Source organism: Lepus europaeus, chromosome 1 (assembly GCF_033115175.1).
Source record: "Lepus europaeus isolate LE1 chromosome 1, mLepTim1.pri, whole genome shotgun sequence".
Classification (NCBI taxonomy): Eukaryota; Metazoa; Chordata; class Mammalia; order Lagomorpha; family Leporidae; genus Lepus; species Lepus europaeus.
In genome coordinates this window covers 25065829-25086010 of record NC_084827.1, presented here as the reverse complement: position 1 = coordinate 25086010, position 20182 = coordinate 25065829, and the positions used below count along the sequence as shown (strand labels likewise).

At 41.9% G+C, this 20182-nt stretch overlaps 1 protein-coding gene across 1 annotated transcript; it reads left to right on the top strand.

Moving 5' to 3' along the window:
• The first annotated feature begins 5965 nt into the window (after positions 1–5965).
• On the top strand, positions 5966–14922 carry LMOD2 (leiomodin 2). Its single transcript, XM_062198486.1, has 3 exons — positions 5966–6238; positions 12494–13918; positions 14426–14922. Exons 1-3 carry the CDS (start codon positions 5966–5968, stop codon positions 14450–14452), a joined length of 1725 nt encoding a protein of 574 aa, XP_062054470.1. The 3' UTR covers positions 14453–14922.
• The last annotated feature ends 5260 nt before the right edge of the window (positions 14923–20182 follow it).

The following is a 20182-nucleotide window of genomic DNA, read 5'->3' as shown; positions in this document are numbered from 1 at the left end:
GTGTTGAAAAAACAAACACACACATAATAATATCTTCAAAAAGAAACAGAAAGGCAAAAAAAGATTGAAAAAGGAAGTTCTATTTTCACTTAAAAATCAATGGTCAATATATTAGGAGATGGTGTCTGAATCAAGAATTAAGAAAAAAAATTCCCTAAGATAGACTTTTTCTTAAACAAAAAGTGCTAATGTTCAAAAGGCTTGTTGTATTTGTGACTCAAAAAAAAAAAAAAAAAAAAAACAAAAAAAACAACAAAGCTCCAATTCTGCTCTATAACAAAATATGACACGAATTAGAAATTTCAAAATAAAAATACTGATGGTTGAATACATATGTTTGGATATTTTCAATATAGAGAAGGTTCCAAGACAATTTAAATTATTCACCACACTTATGTCCAGCCAGAAGATAGCTTTGTTCACACAGCAGAACTGTCTTGCATAAATATAAAGTTTCTGGAGGGAACTTACAGGAAGATCCCTTGAACTGAGGTCATCCATGAGTTGTGGTCATTGTCACAATCAGTAACTTGTATCAAATATACTGTGATTTGTATCAAATCTACTAATATACAGACATAAGGAATCTCCAAAAAGCTCATGGGAAATGTATATTATGAAAATAAAACTATGCATTGATTTAAATTTTTTGGCGCTAAAATAAACTTCTATTTGAACTTCATTTTTCCAAGAACTTTTGATATTCTTACAAATGGCTGTTATTCTTAAGTTCTTAAGATAGTGTCCTTGGAAGGCCATAATTTTTTCTGTGATTTTGCTGCAAACACCTCAATGCCTCCTCAGGAGTCATTTTCAGAATCTCTATGGAACACCCAAGATTTGACAGAAGAAAATCACAAGATTATAGTTATTATGGGTTGTTACAGTAATCAAAACAAAAACTATGAGCTTATTTTTTACAAGATCACTTTAATCAGTTTTAACACAGTAAGAAGTAAAATTTTCTAAGGATTGGAGCCATCCAAAAGTAAGAAGGAGCTTTGGAAATGGACTATTTTCACTGGTGATGTTCAAGTAAATACTAAATAATAAAGTGAGTATTAATATTTTAAAAAGTCCTTTGGAATCTGAGAATCTGTGATTCTAAGAATATTTGAATGTTTTATAGTCAAACTAAATGTGTACTATAATTTGTAAGTACCAAGCCCTTTGTTCTCCACGTCTGTGTTCCAGTGTTAGAGATCTTCCTGCATTAAAGAGTAGCTCCTACAATCTTTCTTTCCTCTTCTTTAGCTCTGTTTTTCTCCATAGAATTTATGTCTGATGGGTTCTGCATTTGCATGTTCATTTATATATTGTCTTTCTCTTTACAAGCTCCAGGAAGGAAGGGACTTTGTGGGTTTTTTTCTCTACTTTAATACCAGTAGCTAAATTAGAATTTGGCATGAAATAGTCAAATAAGAAATAGACCAAAAAATTACAGACAAATCATAAACTTGAGAGAGAAAAATAAAACATAATTCCACTATTATTTGTACAAAATGACATACCCCAAAACTTTCACTATGGTCACTATATCATATATGCCAAACACTTTAATTGTTGGAAAAATAAACTTGTGCCATGACTACATGCATTTTCGTCTCCTCTTTTTCTCAACGAACACATAAATTTTACATAGCTATAAGCATTGTTCATCTTTTTACCTAAAATGTCTTTATACAGCTAAATAACTCATCTCAGCTACAGATTTGGTTGTCATGGCTTGACGGCATTGCCAAAAATCAAATACATTTTCAAATAAAAAAGATGTGTTTCTACTGAGGCTATGTGGAAATAGATGCTAAGGCTATAAAAAAACCAATGAACTCATCATTTCCAATTTCAACATCATCTCTCTCATTAGCATCAGTGAAAAGTGCCATGATTATTCTTGGAGGCAGAAAATCATAATGAGTCCAGATCAAAATAACCAAAACATTCTTGCAAAAGAACAAAATTAGAGAATTCACACTTGTTTTGTACAATTTTTTTTTTTTTTTTGGACAGGCAGAGTGGACAGTAGAGGGAGACAGAGAGAAAGGTCTTCCTTTTTGCCGTTGGTTCACCCTCCAATGGCCGCTGCAGTAGGCGCGCTGCCGCCGGCACACCGCGCTGATCCGAAGGCAGGAGCCAGGTGCTTCTCCTGGTCTCCCATGGGGTGCAGGGCCCAAGCACTTGGGCCATCCTCCACTGCACTCCCTGGCCACAGCAGAGAGCTGGCCTGGAAGAGGGGCAACCGGGACAGGATCGGTGCCCCGACCGGGACTAGAACCCGGTGTGCCGGCGCCGCAAGGCAGAGGATTAGCCTACTGAGCCATGGCGCCGGCCTGTTTTGTACAATTTTTAAACTATTTATTTGAGAGGCAAAGAGACACACACACAAAGAGTGAGACTGAGAGAACACTTTCATCCGCTGGCCCACTCCTCAAATGCCCACAAAGAAGTCAGCAGCCAGGAACTCAATCCTGGTCTCCCCAGTGGGTGGCAAGAACTCAACCACTTGAGCCATCACCACCACCTTCCAGGGTGTGCATGAACAGGAAGCTGGATCCAGGTCTCAAACTCACGTTCTCTGGTGTGGGACACAGGCAATCGAATCAGCATCTTAACTGCTAGGCCAAACACCCAATCCCAGAAGATTTAAACTTCTTAATTTCAAAATGTACTAACACAGTACAGTAATTAACACCATGTGGCATTGGCATAAAATTGACAAATAGATCAATAGAATAGAATTTAAATAAAACAATCCCTTGCATTTAGTCAATTTTCCACAAATGTGCCAACACAATTCAAAAGGGGGAATCTTTTAAAAAAATAATGCCAAGAAAATTGGGTATCTGCATACAAAAAGATGAATTTATAGCCTTACCTTACATATACACAAACATTAAGTCAAAATGTATAAGCCCAAATATAAAGCTCTAAAACTATAAAGCTCTATGAAGAAAATGTGAGTATACCTCTGCGGCCTTAGGTTAGGAAATGATTTCTTTCTTTTTTCTTTCTTTTCTTTTTTTTTTTTTTTTTTTTTTTTTTTTGACAGGCAGAGTGGACAGTGAGAGAGAGAGACAGAGAGAAAGGTCTTCCTTTGCTGTTGGTTCACCCTCCAATGGCACACCGTGCTGATCCGAAGGCAGGAGCCAGGTGCTTATCCTGGTCTCCCATGCGGGTGCAGGGCCCAAGCACTTGGGCCATCCTCCACTGCACTCCCGGGCCATAGCAGAGAGCTGGCCTGGAAGAGGGGCAACCAGGACAGAATCCAGTGCCCCAACTGGGACTAGAACCCGGTGTGCCAGTGCTGCAAGGCAGAGGATTAGCCTATTGAGCCGCGGCGCCAGCCAATGATTTCTTTCTTTTTTTTTTTTTAAGATTTTTAAAATTTATTTGAAACACAGAGTTACAGAGAGGCAGAGGCTGAGAGATAGAGAGATCTTCCATCCACTGGTTCACTCCCCAGATGGCTACAATGACAAGAGCTGTACCAATCTGAAGCCAGGAATCAGGTGCTTCTTCCAGGTCTCCCAAGAGGGTGCAGGGATCCAAGGACTTGGGCCATCTTCTACTGCTTTCCCAGGCCATAGCAGAGAGCTGGATTTGAAGTGGAGTGGCAGGGACTTGAACCTGTTATGCCTCAAAGAGAAAAACTGATAAACTGGACATTGTAAATTACTGATACTTACTCTTTGACAGATGCAAAAAAAAAAAAAAAAAAAAAAAACAGCCACAGAATGGGAGAAAATTTCTGGAAGTCATGTATGATAGAGTACTTGTTTTCAGAATATAGAAAGACGTCTCAAAACTCAGTAATAAGACAACTCAATTTAAAACTGGACATAAACCTTGAACAGATATTTTACCAAAGGAGGCCTAAAATGCCAACGATCACATCAGTAGCTATTAGGGAAATGAAGAGTAAAGCTATCAACCCACACCCACTAAAATGACTATTGCCAGATAAACAATCATAGATCAGGACTGGAGAAACTGGAACTCTCATCCATCTTTGCTCATGGGAATGTAAATCGGCACAGCTATTTTGGAAAACAGTTTTGCAGTTTCCAAAAAGCCCATGTACACGGACAAGGGTTGTTACAGCTGTTAAGGTGCCCCTTGGAACACCTGCATCCCATATTGGAGTACCAGTCCAGCTCCTTCATTTCTGGCCCAGCTTCCTGCTAATGCTCCCCCTGGGAGGCAGAGATAATCGCCCTTGTGGGAGGCCGAAACTGTGTTCTTGGCTCCAGGCTTCAGCCTGCCCAGTCCTGGCTTTTGCAGGCATTTGGATAGTGAACCAGCAGATGGAAGACCTCTCTCTCTCCTCCCCCCTTTCAAATAAAATTAAGATACAATGACAATTTTTTTAAAAAAGCAAATGTACCATAGATCCCAATAATTCCACTCCTATATATCTGCCCTGGAGAGAGGGAAAATGTATATGTTCTCCAAGACTTGCACATAAATATTCATAGCACCATTATTGATAACTAAATCCTAGAAATAATCCAAATATTCACCAACTATTGAATGTATAAACACAATATATTTTATATATGTATTGATAAATGTATATTTCTATGCATACATATTTTAACATATTTTATATATCCATGTTAAAATTACATTTTAATGAAGTTTTGTAAACTATGAGGATATTTTTAAAAGTTCATGGAAAATGGCATTAAAAGATAAGATTATTTTGGTACAAAAAATTTACAAAATCTAAATATAGTTTTTTATAGTATGCATTTCTATCAACTTTTGGAAGACCCTTTGTATGTATTTTAACACATTTTAAAAAATGTGTTAAACATTTTAACACATACCCTTTTATGTATTTTAACACATTCATTTAACATTCAATTTGTGTGCATATTTATATATATATATATATATATAAATGATTTCAAATTAGCACCTCTTCAATTTTCAGTGTAGATACACATCTACATTTAAATTCTGGCTCTACCACTCTTAGCTCTATGCTCCTGGGCTATGTAACCTCTCTGCACCAGTTAAAACATGGACACAAATACACACCTTTCAAGACGGTGGGATTAAATGAGATAAAGCATGGGAAATGCTTAGCACTGGGCTGACACAGTGTCTGTCCTTAGTAAATCATACCTAGCATTACTGTTTGTATTTTGGAGATTTTTTTGTTTGCTTGTTTGTTTTTGCAAATCTAGTTATTCCCCTAATACTCTGGTACGGAGAAGCCATTTGTGTGGTGGAGCACTTGCAGCTACTAGCCTGACTTGAAATTTTTCACTTAATTTCTCAGTTGCAAAAATCTGTAAATGAGGAGCAGGTTATTCACCTCAAAGGAGTTACAACTAGGGGAAGTATAAGAAAGTGCTTTGTAAACAGCCAGGCACAATACAATTGCAAAGCACCATATTATAATGGTCCTCTGTGTCCATTCCTGCCAGCCCACCCACGATATGTTTATGGGAGAACCTGAATAACCACCCAGAGAATACTGTGGAGTCTACTTCTCAACCCCTAAGACTACAATGAAAGAAACTTTTCATGGTCATGGTAGCAGTGGTGACAAGTCATTTTCAAATTAAATCGTACTGCCCGTTTGAACACGAAGTGAAAAGAACTGTGCTGCTCCCTGTCTGAAACATCCTCTGCCTGTCCTCAAGAGCTATCAGGCTCTGCTAAATATGGCCCTGGCCAGTGTGTTAATAATCCCCGCTGGTTCTGAGACCTCCATCCACCACTGATGTGACATTCTTTGTGTTCAAATGTCTAGCTGACGTCTGATGCTTAAAACAGCCCATGCTTTCACCCTCTCTGCATTGTCACAGCCCTGCATCACCAGTCTTAAAAGGCTACGGCAGCCACTCCTAGCACCAGTTGCTGACCTGCCTGCCCACTTGCCTCCCTGCCTGCGTCTGGCTGCCTTGAATGCCTGGATCTTCAAGTTCCTTGTGGGTCTGACAAAGCAGGGACCATGTCTACCTTTGGCTACAGAAGAGGACTTAGTAAATATGAATCCATAGACGAGGATGAACTCCTGGCTTCCCTGACAGCTGAGGAGCTGAAGGAGCTGGAGAGGGAGCTGGACGACATTGAACCTGATCGCAACCTTCCTGTGGGGCTAAGGCAGAAGAGTCTGACGGAGAAAACTCCCACAGGGACGTTCAGCAGAGAGGCTCTGATGGCCTATTGGGAAAAGGAGTCTCAGAAACTCTTGGAGAAGGAAAGGCTGGGGGAGTGTGGAAAGGTAGGCTCTCGGGACTTTTCCTTGGCTGCCCCCACTTCCCCACTCCCACCCCAAACCCTGGCACCTGGGATTTCTCTAACTTCTCAGTCCTTATCACTTTAATTTTCTGTAACTCACCCGTACCTGCTACTGAAAATTTTCCAATGCTTAAATTGCCATGTAACATCCATGGCCAGCCAATCGATCTTAACAGGTAAAATGACTGACTTCAAACGGGAAAATAACTCACAGCCAAAGTATTGGTTTAATCATTTTCCAAATATGTCTTAGCGGAGTGATAAGTAGGTGATGTGGCATAACAGAAATGCTGGTACTTTGAAGAGTTTGTGGAAAATGGAACTAAATGATGGGTTTATTTGGATACAAAAGATTTTTGAAATTATACTTGGCTTTTTCATAATTCGTATTTTCCATGAACTTTCTGAATACTCATTGTGTGCATATACAATATGTTCCTTTCAGTTAAGTACATTTATTTTCTTTCGTAAAGACAAAAAAAGAGAAATCCGGTGGCTTTGAGTGTGATAGCGGTTACCAAAGAATAGCTTTGACTTTCCAACACTGAGAGGTGTGAGCTGCGGGGAGGTCAGGGACTGAGCGTCAAGGAGCCCTATTTCTAGTCCTGCACTGTCCTGAAACTCTTAGGCCTTGAACAATCGCTTCTTCAGGGTTCTTTTCCCATCTGCCCAGGGAGGGAGTCAGATTCGTTGTTTCTTCTGTGAACCAAGAACTCCTTTGAGAGTTAAAGTGCACATGTGCTTGCGCAGATGTCCACAACATTTACATACAATTTCAAAATGACGACACACATCCTAAACCCATCTGAGGACCCGGGTTAACTATGCCTATGCACACGATCCCTACGAGTCCTTTCAGCTTTTCAGTGGTGACTCTGAGGCTAGGACTTGTTTATATCGAAGCTTGGGCTTATTGAGCTGCCGTGTACTGCCAGAAAATGATTACTTTGAATTTGCCATAGGAGTCATTTACCAGAAGGAAATTCAGAAGACTACGCTCTGAGCAAGTAGTTATAGCAATAAAATGTTTGTCTAAGAGAGAAATTCCTGAATTTGTGGGAGAATGTAGGCCAGGAACAAGTTCAAAACTCTTGTGATCTGTTGAAATCGCCTAAAATCAACATGGGCCAAGCCAATGGCAAGGCTACCACAGTACTAACTGGGTGCTGTCGGATGCTTGTGAAGGGAGGAGGTGTAGGCCCATTTGCACCAAGATATATGTGAATTCTGTCCATGTCAATCATTGCAGGAAGAGCCACTGGGATCAGGCCAGGGTGTGCCAAGGCCACAGTGGCTGCCTGGATTGAAGAGCTAGAAGGAGAGGAGAGAAGAAAAGACACACATGAGATCAGCCAGGATCTGAGCCAGTCAACTCCTCCCAACCTTAATTTGAAAAGGCTTTCTTTTCTCTGATGTAGGAATGAACATCAAACATCTGGTGAAATACAATGGCCTTTTTATTTACAGTTATTAAAGAATTTCCTTTATCAAGACAAGAACATTATCTTGAAACATCCAGGACAAATAGCTCATTGTAGCAGTAACCCAACAAAGGCATTTTAATATCACATTGTCAGGAGGTCAGTGAGAATCAAAGGGTGCAGCCTGTTGTCAGCTGTTGATGAAACTCACCTGATCCTGCCAACAGGCTGCTGCTCCTTGCCAATGGCTTATCAGCTCAATTAGAGAGGCTGCTGCGCTGATGAACTCTGAATCCTTTCTCGGCTAGTTCATTTTTTCCCACCACACTTTCCCTGCTGGCCAGTTGTCTCTGTCGTCACAGGGAGGGCTGAGCAGAAGAAGCTGATGGAGGGTGTTAATCCATTTCCACCACAGCGAAAACTCAAAGCAGCTGAGGGCTGGCGTGTGCGTGTGTGGTGGGGGAGCAGCTGCAGAAGGGAAAGGCAATGGTAGCACAGACTGTGAGAAGGAGCTGGGGGTCTGAGTGGTCAGGCTGCTGGCTCTGTAACAGTTTCTGAAAATACTGCAATGGCTGTCAAATGAAAATCTGCCCAACTGGGTTTACACAAACGTAGGCTGTGTTAGAGCACCAAGGGGCCTTGGGAACCCATCGGTCTGCTTCCCTAGCTTGAGTATTTGCTGGATCGTAGGCACTCGTGCCAGTAAGTTTCTCCACATGATTTCATTTCATTCTTACCTTTCTACACATGAGAACTGAGATGAGGAGAAGTTAAGAAACTCGTTGAAGACTAACAGATTGTAAGTAGAACTGAAATTCAAATTAAGCTCTATTGGCACAGAAACCACAGCTCTCAAGTGCGTATTCTAGACCCATAGCCATCAGCAGCACCTAGGAACTTTTTAGAACTGCAAATTCTGGGAATCTTCACAAAATGCTGAATGAGAAACGCTGGGGATGGGACCCCCAATCTGTGGTCTAGCAAACCCTCAAGGTGACTGCGACACATACCAAAACTGTGACGCTCAAAACCACTCAACTATAGTTTCCTTAAGACACAGGCGGGTTTAGTGACTTGTCGAAAGTCAAACACTTCTTTATGGGCAGAACCAGAACGAAAACCAGAACCAAAAAAGACAAGCATCTTGCCACCTTGTTCATGTAATGATGCTAAGGAGAGGACCAGGACAAATGCACCAACATTCCCCTTCTCTTCATTCAGCCTTATTGCCACTTCCCCCTCCACCTTCCCTCCCTATCCCCACCTTCCCACCTCCATTCTCCAAAGAACTGGCCTCAAATCCAAAACAGTGGCCTTTTGGAGATTTATGTAATTTTTAAAAGAAGCGAGGTTTGGTTTTTGCAACATCCTACCTCCTTTCTCTAGACCCATTTCTCCCTTCTTGGTGCTTTTCTTCCAAATGTCCACCTCTTAAGTGATTGACCATCTCAGATGGTCCAGGACCATCTACAGATGTTAGCCCCAAAAACCCTGCATACTGAGAAATTCCTTGAGCTCAGGCAAATAGGGTAACCATCTGTCCCCCAGTGCCCACCTGCCCCTATCAATACTTTTTCGTAGGTCTAGATTCTACTCTCTGTGGTTATTGATCAATGTCAGCTTAGACCCATTTGGTCAACAAGTATTTATTGAAGCCCTACTACATGCTAAGCATTGTGCTAGGTGAGCAAAGCAGACAGGGCCCTTGCTCTCACCCAACTGTCTATTGGAGAAATGACAAATAAAGTGCAATAGATACTGGGGGTGGGAGAGGGGATAATGATGTGCGAAAATATGTTACAGGGATAATGTGAAGGCTTTCTGGATGAAGTGTAATTTAAATGTCACAGAACAGCTCATATTGCTGGAGAGCAGTTTTTGATATTATTTTTCCAGGTACAATTTGATGGGAAAACAGCTCTTGCAGGCAGAGCCTAAGGGGCATTAAACAACCAAAGGGGATGAAAGTTAACAGTGGCATAAAAGATAGTACACCTTGGATTTTGAGATACTTTTCCTTCAAATACTAAAACAACTAAAAATGTACATTGACAGACACACATATACTCAGCTGACACAGACTAAAATTATAGGGAAAGGGATTGGGGGTGGTGTGGGGGTGAGGTGAACTCTGCCTACAATTCTTCTTTCCGTCAATTAATCCATTTGCTCCACTTCTGGGCACATATAAAGCTTCCTGACCCTCCTCATATAGGATGAGAGGCCTGGTTATAGCCCAGCTTTTTCTTTTGTGCTGCTGGGTTATGACTTGCAGCCATCTGCCACCAAACATCACACACACACACACACACACATGCAGTGGTCCTCTCCCTGTTGCTCCTAAAGAAGTGAGTAAATTAAGACTGGACTAGTCATCCTAGGAGTGGCTGACCCCTTCCCCAGGCCATCACTTGGTGCCTGCCACTCCAAACAAGTGGATAACTCAAAGCTATTTTGTGATTGCAACTGGGCAAACAAACCTGGAGACAAGTGTGGTTTTCCAAAGCTCATCCACGTGCCCCGGGCAGCAGCAGGCCTTCGGGTCAAAAAGAATTTTCTATATAGGGAGAAGAAAGAATATGCTTCCAGGACAGAGAATGCCCCAGGGCTTTAGGGAAGATAAGGAGAACTAAAAAGACTGCATGAGGAAAAATTGGATTTTGGCAATAATCTCAAGACTTTTTAAATTACAGAAGATAACAAGAAAAAAAGAGTCACTTGGGCTTCATTACACAGCGAGTCCTATATCCAGGAAGGACAAAGATACAATGAAATTCTGTTTACTTGAAAGCCTTCCATAATTGATACATGTTAAGTAATTGAAGCCCATCAGACTGAGCGGTGGCTTTCTTCAAGATTTTTTTTTTAAGATTTATTTATTTGAAAGGCAGAGACACAGAAGGAGAGAGGAAGACACACACACACACACACACACAGATCTTCTATCCCCTGGTTCTCTCCCCAAATGGCTGCAACGGCCGGAGCTGCACAACAGCCAGAGCTTGGCTGATCTAAAGTCAGGAGCTAGGAGCTTCTCCCAGGTCTCACACGTAAGTGCAGGGAACCAAGTATTTGGGCCATCTTCCACTGCTTTCCCACGTACATTAGCAGGGAGCTGGATTAGAAGTGGAGCAGCTGGGAGGGATATGGGCACTGCAAGCAGTGACTTAACCCACTACACCACAGCAGCCAGCCCCTGCTTCAAGATTTTCTACCATTCTCTGCTGTTCCGCATTACTGGCTAGATCTAGTGCTTTCCAAGGATGGTTCTCTTTCCCACTTGGTCTCCTGCAGTCCATCTCATTTAAACCTGAGCTAGCCAAAAGTTTCAAGTTGCTGAGCCCAAAAGAGTGACATGAGTATTTTTCTGCTTAGACCCGGAGTTTGACTTCCTGCTGTCCAGAGCAGCAGCAACCCCTTTTCCAGATCAGGAACAGGTAGAGAAGCATCTCTATGGTCTGTGGAGCCTCTGAGTCCCTGTGCCCAGCTCTATTGCTGAGTAAATAAATGCTATAGGGAGCGAATGACACCCCTGCTTTGTCTTCACTGAGACAAGGCAGACAAAGAACGCATGGCTCCTATCATAACTGCTATTGACACAAATTTGGGGAAGAATTTTTGAACATTAAATAGGGGAACTCATTTACACGTTACATATTTTTGTTGTCATTTGTTTGTTTGGTATGGAGAAATAAGGAAGAACAGGGGCGTGATTCCAGAAGGAAAGGTTAAATTTGCCAAATGTAAGGAGCAAAGAGTTAAAAAGGTCAACTCTGGGAGTCAAGAGAGAGAAAAATTTATTAAGTGTTTTCAAAGTCAGGGTTCCAACTGATTTATTCAAATTGGCAAAACGATAACATATTTCTATTCAGGAAGTTGAACTTTGGATATCTGTAGGACACAAAAGAGATGTTTGTAGAAACAGCTATTGATGGTTATGCAACAGAACGTTAACCTTGGTCACACGTACTGGAGAGATCAGAAGCAGAGTATTGTTAACTGTTTTCATTGTAGACTTTCCTATTTCTTGCCAGGAATTACTTTTTTAAAAAAGATGTATTTAGGCCGGTGCCGTGACTTAACAGGCTAATCCTCTGCCTTGTGGCGCCGGCATACCGGGTTCTAGTCCCGGTTGGGGCGCCGGATTCTATCCAGGTTGCCCCTCTTCCAGGCCAGCTCTCTGCTGTGGCCCGGGAAGGCAGTGGAAGATGGCCCAAGTCCTTGGGCCCTGCACCTGCATGGGAGACCAGGAAAAGCACCTGGCTCCTGGCTTCGGATCAGCGAGATGTGCAGGCCGCAGCGGCCATTGGAGGGTGAACCAACGGCAAAAAGGAAGACCTTTCTCTCTGTCTCTCTCACTATCCACTCTGCCTGTCAAAAAAATAAAAATAAAATAAATAAATTAATTAATTAATCTGCCTGATATAAAAAAAAGATTTATTTATTTATTTGAAAGTCAGAGTCATGCAGAGAGAGAAGGAGAGGCAAAGAGAGAGAAAGACCTTCCATATGCTGGTTCACTCCCCAATTGGCTGCAGTGGCCGGAGTTGCAGTGATTTGAAGCGAGGGGCCAGGAGCTTCTTCCAGGTCTCCCACTTGGTTGCAGGGGCCCTAGGAACCTGGGCCATCAGCTACCACTTTCTGAGAGAGCTGGATGGGAAGAGGAGCAGCTGGGTCTCAAATGGGTACCCATATGGGATGCCGGCAGTGCAGGAGGTGGCTTAACCCACTATGCCTCAGCGCTGGCTCCCTTGAATTACTTTTGCAAATTAAATGAATGTGTTTAAAAATGCTAATAAAGACAACATGTTCTTTAGGTTGCAGAAGAAGACAAAGAGGAGAGTGAGGAGGAGCTTATCTTCACTGAGAGCAACAGTGAAGTTTCTGAAGAGGTGTACACGGAAGAGGAAGAGGAGCAGGAGGAGTCCCAGGAGGAAGAAGACAGTGAGGAAGAGGACAGTGAGGAAGAAGAAGAGGCCATCGAAACTGCAAAAGGTATCAATGGAACTGTCAATTGTGATGGTGTCTGTGCTGACAATGCTAAGCCAAAGATATTTAAAAGTCAAATAGAAAACATCAACCTGACCAATGGCAACAGTGGAAGGAGGGCAGAGTCACCAGCTGCCACACACCCGAGTGGACGGAGGACAGAGTCGCCGGCTGCCACACACCCGAGTGGACGGAGGACAGAGTCGCCGGCTGCCATACACCCTAGTGGGAATCCTACAGTCATCGAAGATGCTTTGGAAAAGATTAAAAACAACGACCCCGACACCGTCGAAGTGAACTTGAACAATATAGAGAACATCACAACGGAAACCCTCACCCGCTTTGCTGACGCCCTCAAGGACAACACGGTGGTGAAAACATTCAGTCTGGCCAACACGCACGCGGACGACAGCGCAGCAATAGCCATTGCGGAAATGCTCAAAGTCAATGAGCACATCACCAACGTTAACGTCGAGTCCAACTTCATCACGGGAAAGGGCATCCTGGCTATCATGAGAGCTCTGCAGCACAACACGGTGCTCACGGAGCTGCGCTTCCACAATCAGAGGCACATCATGGGCAGCCAGGTGGAGATGGAGATCGTCAAGCTGCTGAAAGAGAACACGACGCTGCTGCGGCTGGGGTACCACTTCGAGCTCCCAGGACCAAGAATGAGCATGACGAGCATTCTGACAAGAAACATGGATAAGCAGAGGCAAAAGCGGATGCAAGAGCAGAAGCAGCAAGAAGGGTCTGATGGAGGAGCCAATCTTAGGACCAAAGTCTGGCAAAGAGGAACGCCTGGCTCCTCCCCGTATGCCTCTCCCAGACACTCGCCCTGGTCATCCCCAAAACTCCCCAAGAAAGTCCAGACAGGGAGGGGCCGGCCTCCATCTCCTGTGGCCACACCCCCTCCTCCTCCTCCACCCCCTCCCCCACAGAGGCTGCCACCTCCTCCTCCACCCCCTCCCCCTCCTCCTCCTCCTGAGAAAAAGCTCATCACTAGAAACATTGCAGAGGTCATCAAACAGCAAGAGAGTGCCCAAAGGGCATTACAAAATGGACAGAAAAAGAAAAAAGGGAAGAAGGTCAAGAAACAGCCAAACAATATCCTAAAGGAAATAAAGAATTCTCTGAGGTCCGTGCAAGAGAAGAAAATGGAAGACAGTTCCCGACCTTCTACCCCACAGAGATCAGCTCATGAGAATCTCATGGAAGCAATTAGAGGAAGCAGCATAAGACAGCTAAGGCGGGTAAGTAACCCGAGAGCAAACATCCAGGCACAGAGTTAGTCAGTGGGTCGGCGGCCAATGCGTGGTGGCACCAAAGTTGCCTTTCAGATGCTGGTTAGTATTTCAGCTGTCTGGGTATGTGAGAGCAAGTGTACCCAGTCTGAAACATTAGGGCAGGAACACAAGTGAGCACATTTCCATTTGACAGCTCCTGGGCCTCCTTCTTGGTGTCTCAGTCCTCTACCGTCCAGGACCATTTAAGACACTCCCAACATCTAAAAACCCCAATTTCCCTAAAGAAAAATCAGACAGTCTAACATTGCAAAAGGATTCATTCACCACTTGTTAAACATTTTCCCAGAGTTGCATGTGACTTCAGACTTAATAATGTAAACTTTGGAAACCATGCAGCAAATCATCAGTCTGTGTTGAGTTCTTCTCCGCGAATACTGCTAGAGACATACCCTACAGATATTTTCCACTGTATCATTTGTGTTGTTTCATTGAAGAAAACTCCCTGTTTTGTAGGTGGAAGTTCCAGAAGCTCTACGATAAACACAGGATCTGTGGAAGAGGATGCAGAACTGTTTTTGGTGGCATCAAATAAAACGCATTGTGAGATGTTTCTAAGATAGCTTCTTCAATTTGAAGTGTTCCTCGACTTTACAAAGAATTTTAAGAAACAATCAGCATGTTTCTTCTGTAAATATGAAAATAAACTTTTTTTATTTTACAAGATTTGTATTGGCAAGAAGCAGTTAAAGATGCTCTTCATATCTCTGAATGTGTTGGGAACTCTGAGCTGTAACAAGGTAATGAAATGTGCTGTTATTTTTATAATCCCAATAAATTTAGATTGAGGGTTTTTTCCTTTTTTTTAAAGCTAAACTAATATTTTCCTGTGCATTTATACATCTGTCAGGAATGTATGCAACCTTGCAGATTATTAAAAATATTACATTCTCACCCAGAAAGAATTTGGGTCCTTAGCATTTGCCTTTCTTTGTGTCTTCATGTACAAAAAATCTGATCAGATTTTTTTTCTAAAGGACTGGAATAAAGAACGTCCTTAAAATACTCTTTTAAAAAGCTGAGGAAAAATATTCTTTTAAAAGGCCTAGGAAAGAACCTCCAGTGTAGCTGTTACCATTCTGGATTCACTGATGTTGGACCCAGATGAAAAGCCCCCCTATTTCCAGAAGGCTAACAGGGATCCATAAGTCAATTCATTCATTTATTACTAAAATCAACTAATGGAAAGAAAAAAAGTTGGAAATTAGGAATTTTCTTGGGAGAGAGGAAATCCATGCTGGAAGAATGACAGGAAGATAAACCCTCTAAATCCAGAGTTACCTTGTAGCAGATGATAGAGATGCACTGTGAAGTCTACCCTTGAAGTCTACTGGGATAAGCCTTAGTCCAGTGGATCTCAGCCATTTTTTTAAGTCCCATACAAATTGTGGTGATGCTAACCTCCACAAAATCACCTACAGGTGATTCCCAGCAATCATTCCACTCTATCCTGTCACTCAAGAAGTGTTAGAATCCAATGAGAGAAAGACATATCAGACATTACCTTCACTCCACTCTAGTGCTCCATTCTCAATTATGAAAGCTATAAATCTTCTGTAAAGTCCTTTGTATTAACTGTGATTAGTGATGTATCCTTTGTATCCTGCAGATTAGAGCAATGGTCTTGGCAGGCTCCCTGGGCCGCCCATTCAACAATTGTTTGCATTGTGTAAAGAGCTTTGGATTTTCTCCAATTAAGAGGATTGTACTTTGCTAGAAATTTCTCCAATCGTTCTTGGATCCATTTCTTTTTGTCTGTTTCTATGGTTGAGCCATTCTCTTTATCAATAATAATAACTACTGATGTAGCCACTTAAAGAGTTCCGGAGGTCCAGGAGCTGTCAGTGACCTGGCTTGGTGTGAGGGGGCTGGCAGGTGACTTTCAGTTTCTGAACCAAGTTGGCTACTGCACTTTTCCTAATGACATTAAATAGATGAGGAAACTGAGGTGCAGAAATGTTAAGTTGGCAGGGAGTTGAAGGTGGGTGTCTCTGACTCTAAACCCATGGCCCCTTCTGCATCGCTGCACCTTGCTGCTTCCATCCAGACTCAAATCTCCAACAGCCACCCCACCACCCCACCACCACCACTGTTAAAACAGCAGTGGGGATTCTCTTTCCTTTTGGAGTGAATTCTGTTTCTATTAGTGTTGGCAGTTTGTTAAGGAAGTAAAACCTACAGTTTAGGTTTTTAAAAGGTGTATGTGTATGTGAATTTAGAACAGAAACCCAGACAGACCATATTTTACCCTGATTCTTGCTTGTGTGCAAGCATACTGAAGGGGAGGAATGAGAGGTGAACAGCTTCCAGCTCCATTCTGATGATGCAGAGCAAATGTTTGCTCATCCTCCTGGTCGCTGAGGAAACAGTGCAGGAATCCCAAAAGCGGACTGGGTGGCAGCTCTCCTGAGAGAGCAGGGAAAGGCCAGTACTTTTCTTGCCAGCAGCTGGTTAGGGTGGAGAGCTAGGCCTGGTTTCTGACCAGAAGCGAGTGATAATAAGACATATTTTCTCCTATGCATTTTATTTTATTATTTTTTGAGATAGCACATTTTAAATTTACATTATAGCCAAAGGCTTATTGGCATCACTAAATAAACAGTTTAAAAAATAAAAAGCAAAAAGAAAATAGTCCAGCAGAAAAACAGGCACCAGCTATACACAATAATCAAAGGAAAAGATATTTAACTTCATTCATATAAAGTAAATTTAAAAATAGTCATAAAATAAAAGGCTGCCCTGGTAGAGTATTTTGTGCCTTGGGAGACAGCTGAATGCACTTACTAAGCACTTCCCAAAATAAAGATAAGGATGACAGATCAGAGACTAAATGAATCCATTTATCATTAGGGAAAAACATTGCTAGCGTGTGCTGTTCCAGAATCCAGCACTGCAAACGTGCAAGATACCATGATGGTCATTATTCAGCACAGCATGGATATCCTAGTTCATACTCTCAGCAAACTCATAGAGTTGGTATGAAAGCTCATTAGCTCATCCTCTATAAAGAGCTTTTAACTCACTGGGAAAGAGGGTGTCCAAGACCAGACAAAGTGTTTAGGCTATGATTTATACGTACTTGTCAATCTCTGAAAATATACCTCATCCTAATTTGCAATGGCGCCAGAATGCTGAGTCTCATTTGCTTCACAGGCCCTGCTGCTGTTGGTATTTAATAACTCAGTGTCAGCAGGATCTTGATTTAATAAATGCCCTGAGGCAGTTGCTACCAGTGAGTGAAAGGAAGAGGCAATAATGGTTGCAGTATCCATAATGACATGCACTAAAGACGAGGGTAAACTGATATACTCTTGAAATGACCTCACAACTACTTCCTTTCATGACAAAGTTCTGCCCTTTTGTTTCTGAGAGGTTCTTCAGGTGGACTCTTATTTCCATTAATCACCAATTAGTATTATATTGAAAGCTAAGAACATGCACAAAACTCAGAAACATGCTACTACAATGCATGTACTTAGCTTCCACAAATATTTTCTGAGTAACTGAATGTTCCAGATCCCCTTCTGGACACTTGAGATGCACAGTGAACCAAGGAGATGAAACCCCTGTCCTTGGGGAACTTACATGCTAGGGCAAGGAGGGAACAGCACCACTGCTTCACGAATCCATGTATTTACTTATCCATTGGCCCCTATCTATGAGGCACTATGTTCTGTGTTGGGGAGACCAGCTCAAATTAGAAAGTGTCCTCCAGCTCAAAGAAGAAGGAACCCTAGGGAAACCAACTCCTCTAGAAGAGTTAAAACACTCTTCTTAGTTCACAGTTTTGCAAAAACAGCTGTAGGATGGATTTGGTCTGTGAGTCACAATTACCCATAGCCCTTTGACTTAACAGACATAATAGGGTCAAGGGAAGCTTCTCAATGGTGGTGACACTTAATATGATTTTTAAAGAAAAGACAAGACCATCACTTGTGTGTGTGTGTGTGAGAGAGAGAGAGAGAGAGAGAGAATATCTAAAGATAGAAGTGGAGAATGGGGAAGGATATTTCACTTTGAAGAAACAGGGCAGCACAGAGAATGGCTGAAACTATGGGATTTAATGTAATTCTGTAAAAACAATTTGGCAAAAAGTTAATATTTCATTTTTTTCTAGTGTTGACACTTTTGGTGGGTTAAGAATACTAAAAAGATATATGTTGTATAGTTTCTGCATGAGCTTTTCTTTTTAATAAAAATATTAGATGTGATCATTAAGAAAAATAAGAACATAAATGTACATCTAAGCAAAAGAACATATAGAATCTCCATAACTCACATACACAAAATGGCTGTTGACCCTTTAGTGTATGTCTTTTTAAATCCTTAATGCATATCTGAACATGTACACAACTACTTTTTCCACAAATAGGAGAAGATAGTTTACATATCATTATGCAACCCACATTTTATTTAAGCAATTACAGTAACTGTTGAATATGTAGATTATTTTGATTGTTCCAGCTCATCCCTTATTACTTAGTTATTCCAACTTGTAGCTTTTCCAAAAATCCCTAGGAAAAAAGATTGGAAGATTAGAGCTAAAAAACTGCCTTCCAGACAGGTGAGAGTTGTGAGGCATCGATGTTGTATACGAAACTAGAAATTAGAGGTTAACCACATTGTCATGTTTACCAAGTTTCTCTAAGCCAGATGCTAAGCCTATTTGGCCCACAGATGCGTATATTAGCAAAATGCTTTTCAGAAAGTCAGGAAAATATTCTACATCTGCATAAAAAGACTGGCATGGAACACATCCTGAGCTACTCAATTATGAAAGCCACGAGGAACAGTGAAAGACTGCAAGAGGAGGAGTAGCATGATGTTTATATAGATTTTTAAAATACAATTTGTGTAACTGAGAAATGGAAGGGTGGAATCAATGAGGCCTAGGCTGGGAGCAGAAGAGCAATTAGACTGCTGTAATGATCTAAGAATGAAGGGATGCCAACTTGAAGCATGGATGCTACCCAGGTTTAGAGATCAGAACAGATAGAACAGCGATTAGGAAAGCATAAACTCCATAGAACCTAGTTGCTAGTTGAATGTAGGGAGCAGGGGGCAAAAAACAAAGGAGTCTAGATTGACATCTGCATTCCTGGCTGAGCCATATGGGTGGTCCCAAATTCCACAAAATGGGATAAGGAATATAGTACAGGCAGGTTCTGGAGTTCAGTTTAAAATACATTGCATCTGCATTACCTGTCCATTTGAATGGATGAGTCTGGAATCTTGGGGTAATTTTGCTGGAAGTAAGGATTTGGAGGTCATGTAGAGTGTCACTTGAAGAGATGGGTTTGGGAGTGGGAATTTGGCACAGCAGTCAAATCACCATTTGAGACACCTACATTCCTATATTACAGTACCTTGTTTGAGTCCTGTCTACACTGCTTCTGACTCTGTCCTACAGACGTGCACCTTGGGAATAAGCAGATGATGCCTCAAGCACTTGGGTCCCTGCCACCCACAGGGGAGACCCAGATGGAGTTCTGGGATTCCAGCTTTGGCCTGGCTTAGCCTTGGCTGTTGCAGCCATTTGGGGAATGAACCAGCAGATGGAGGGTTTTTCTCTGTCTCTCCAATAAAATGAAAATAAAAGTCCTCCCCCGCTTAAAAAGCAGGAGTTTGGATGTGAGAGAGAGAGTGTGTGTGAAGAACAGCAGAGACAGTATGGCCAAAGAGGACAGAGAAACCAGAGGAGAGTCATGTAGCAAAGCAGAGAGCTACATAAGCAAGGAGCCATTAACAGAACAAACAAACAAACAAACAAAAAAACAAACAAAACAAAAAAAAAAAAACCAACAACAGGGAGTTATAGATACCGAAAGTGTCCACTTTATTGGCCTTGGTGAGAGCAAGTTTATAGGATGGTGGAGATGGAAATTAGATCATAGGGGTCAAGTGCCATGACTCACCAAGATGAAGAGTGTTGTGCATAGCTTCAAACAATGAGTATGCTGCTGCCATAGAGAATCAGAGGGCCACAAAATCTCAGAATAAAAAGTCACATCCTCCTGGTATGTCATTTTTACTTGACAAGAGAAAAATATTTAATATATAAAAAGTATTTTATGTATGAACTTATATCTAAGATAGAGTCAACTGGAAACTTCATCCAGAAGTGACAGCTCAATGTCTTCAAGATTCCGGAGAATTCCTTGATGGATGGAAGGATGGAGCTGGAGGTTTATCAACATAGGATCATCTTTGGGT

What these genes read in the sequence shown, in the direction of transcription:
- LMOD2 (XM_062198486.1), top strand. Translation starts at nt 5,966, where the DNA reads ATGTCTACCTTTGGCTACAGAAGAGGACTTAGTAAATATGAATCCATA. An exon ending in GGCTGGGGGAGTGTGGAAAG is followed by an intron (nt 6,239 to 12,493) that starts GTAGGCTCTCGG and finishes CATGTTCTTTAG; the next exon opens with GTTGCAGAAGAAGACAAAGA. An exon ending in GCATAAGACAGCTAAGGCGG is followed by an intron (nt 13,919 to 14,425) that starts GTAAGTAACCCG and finishes CCTGTTTTGTAG; the next exon opens with GTGGAAGTTCCAGAAGCTCT.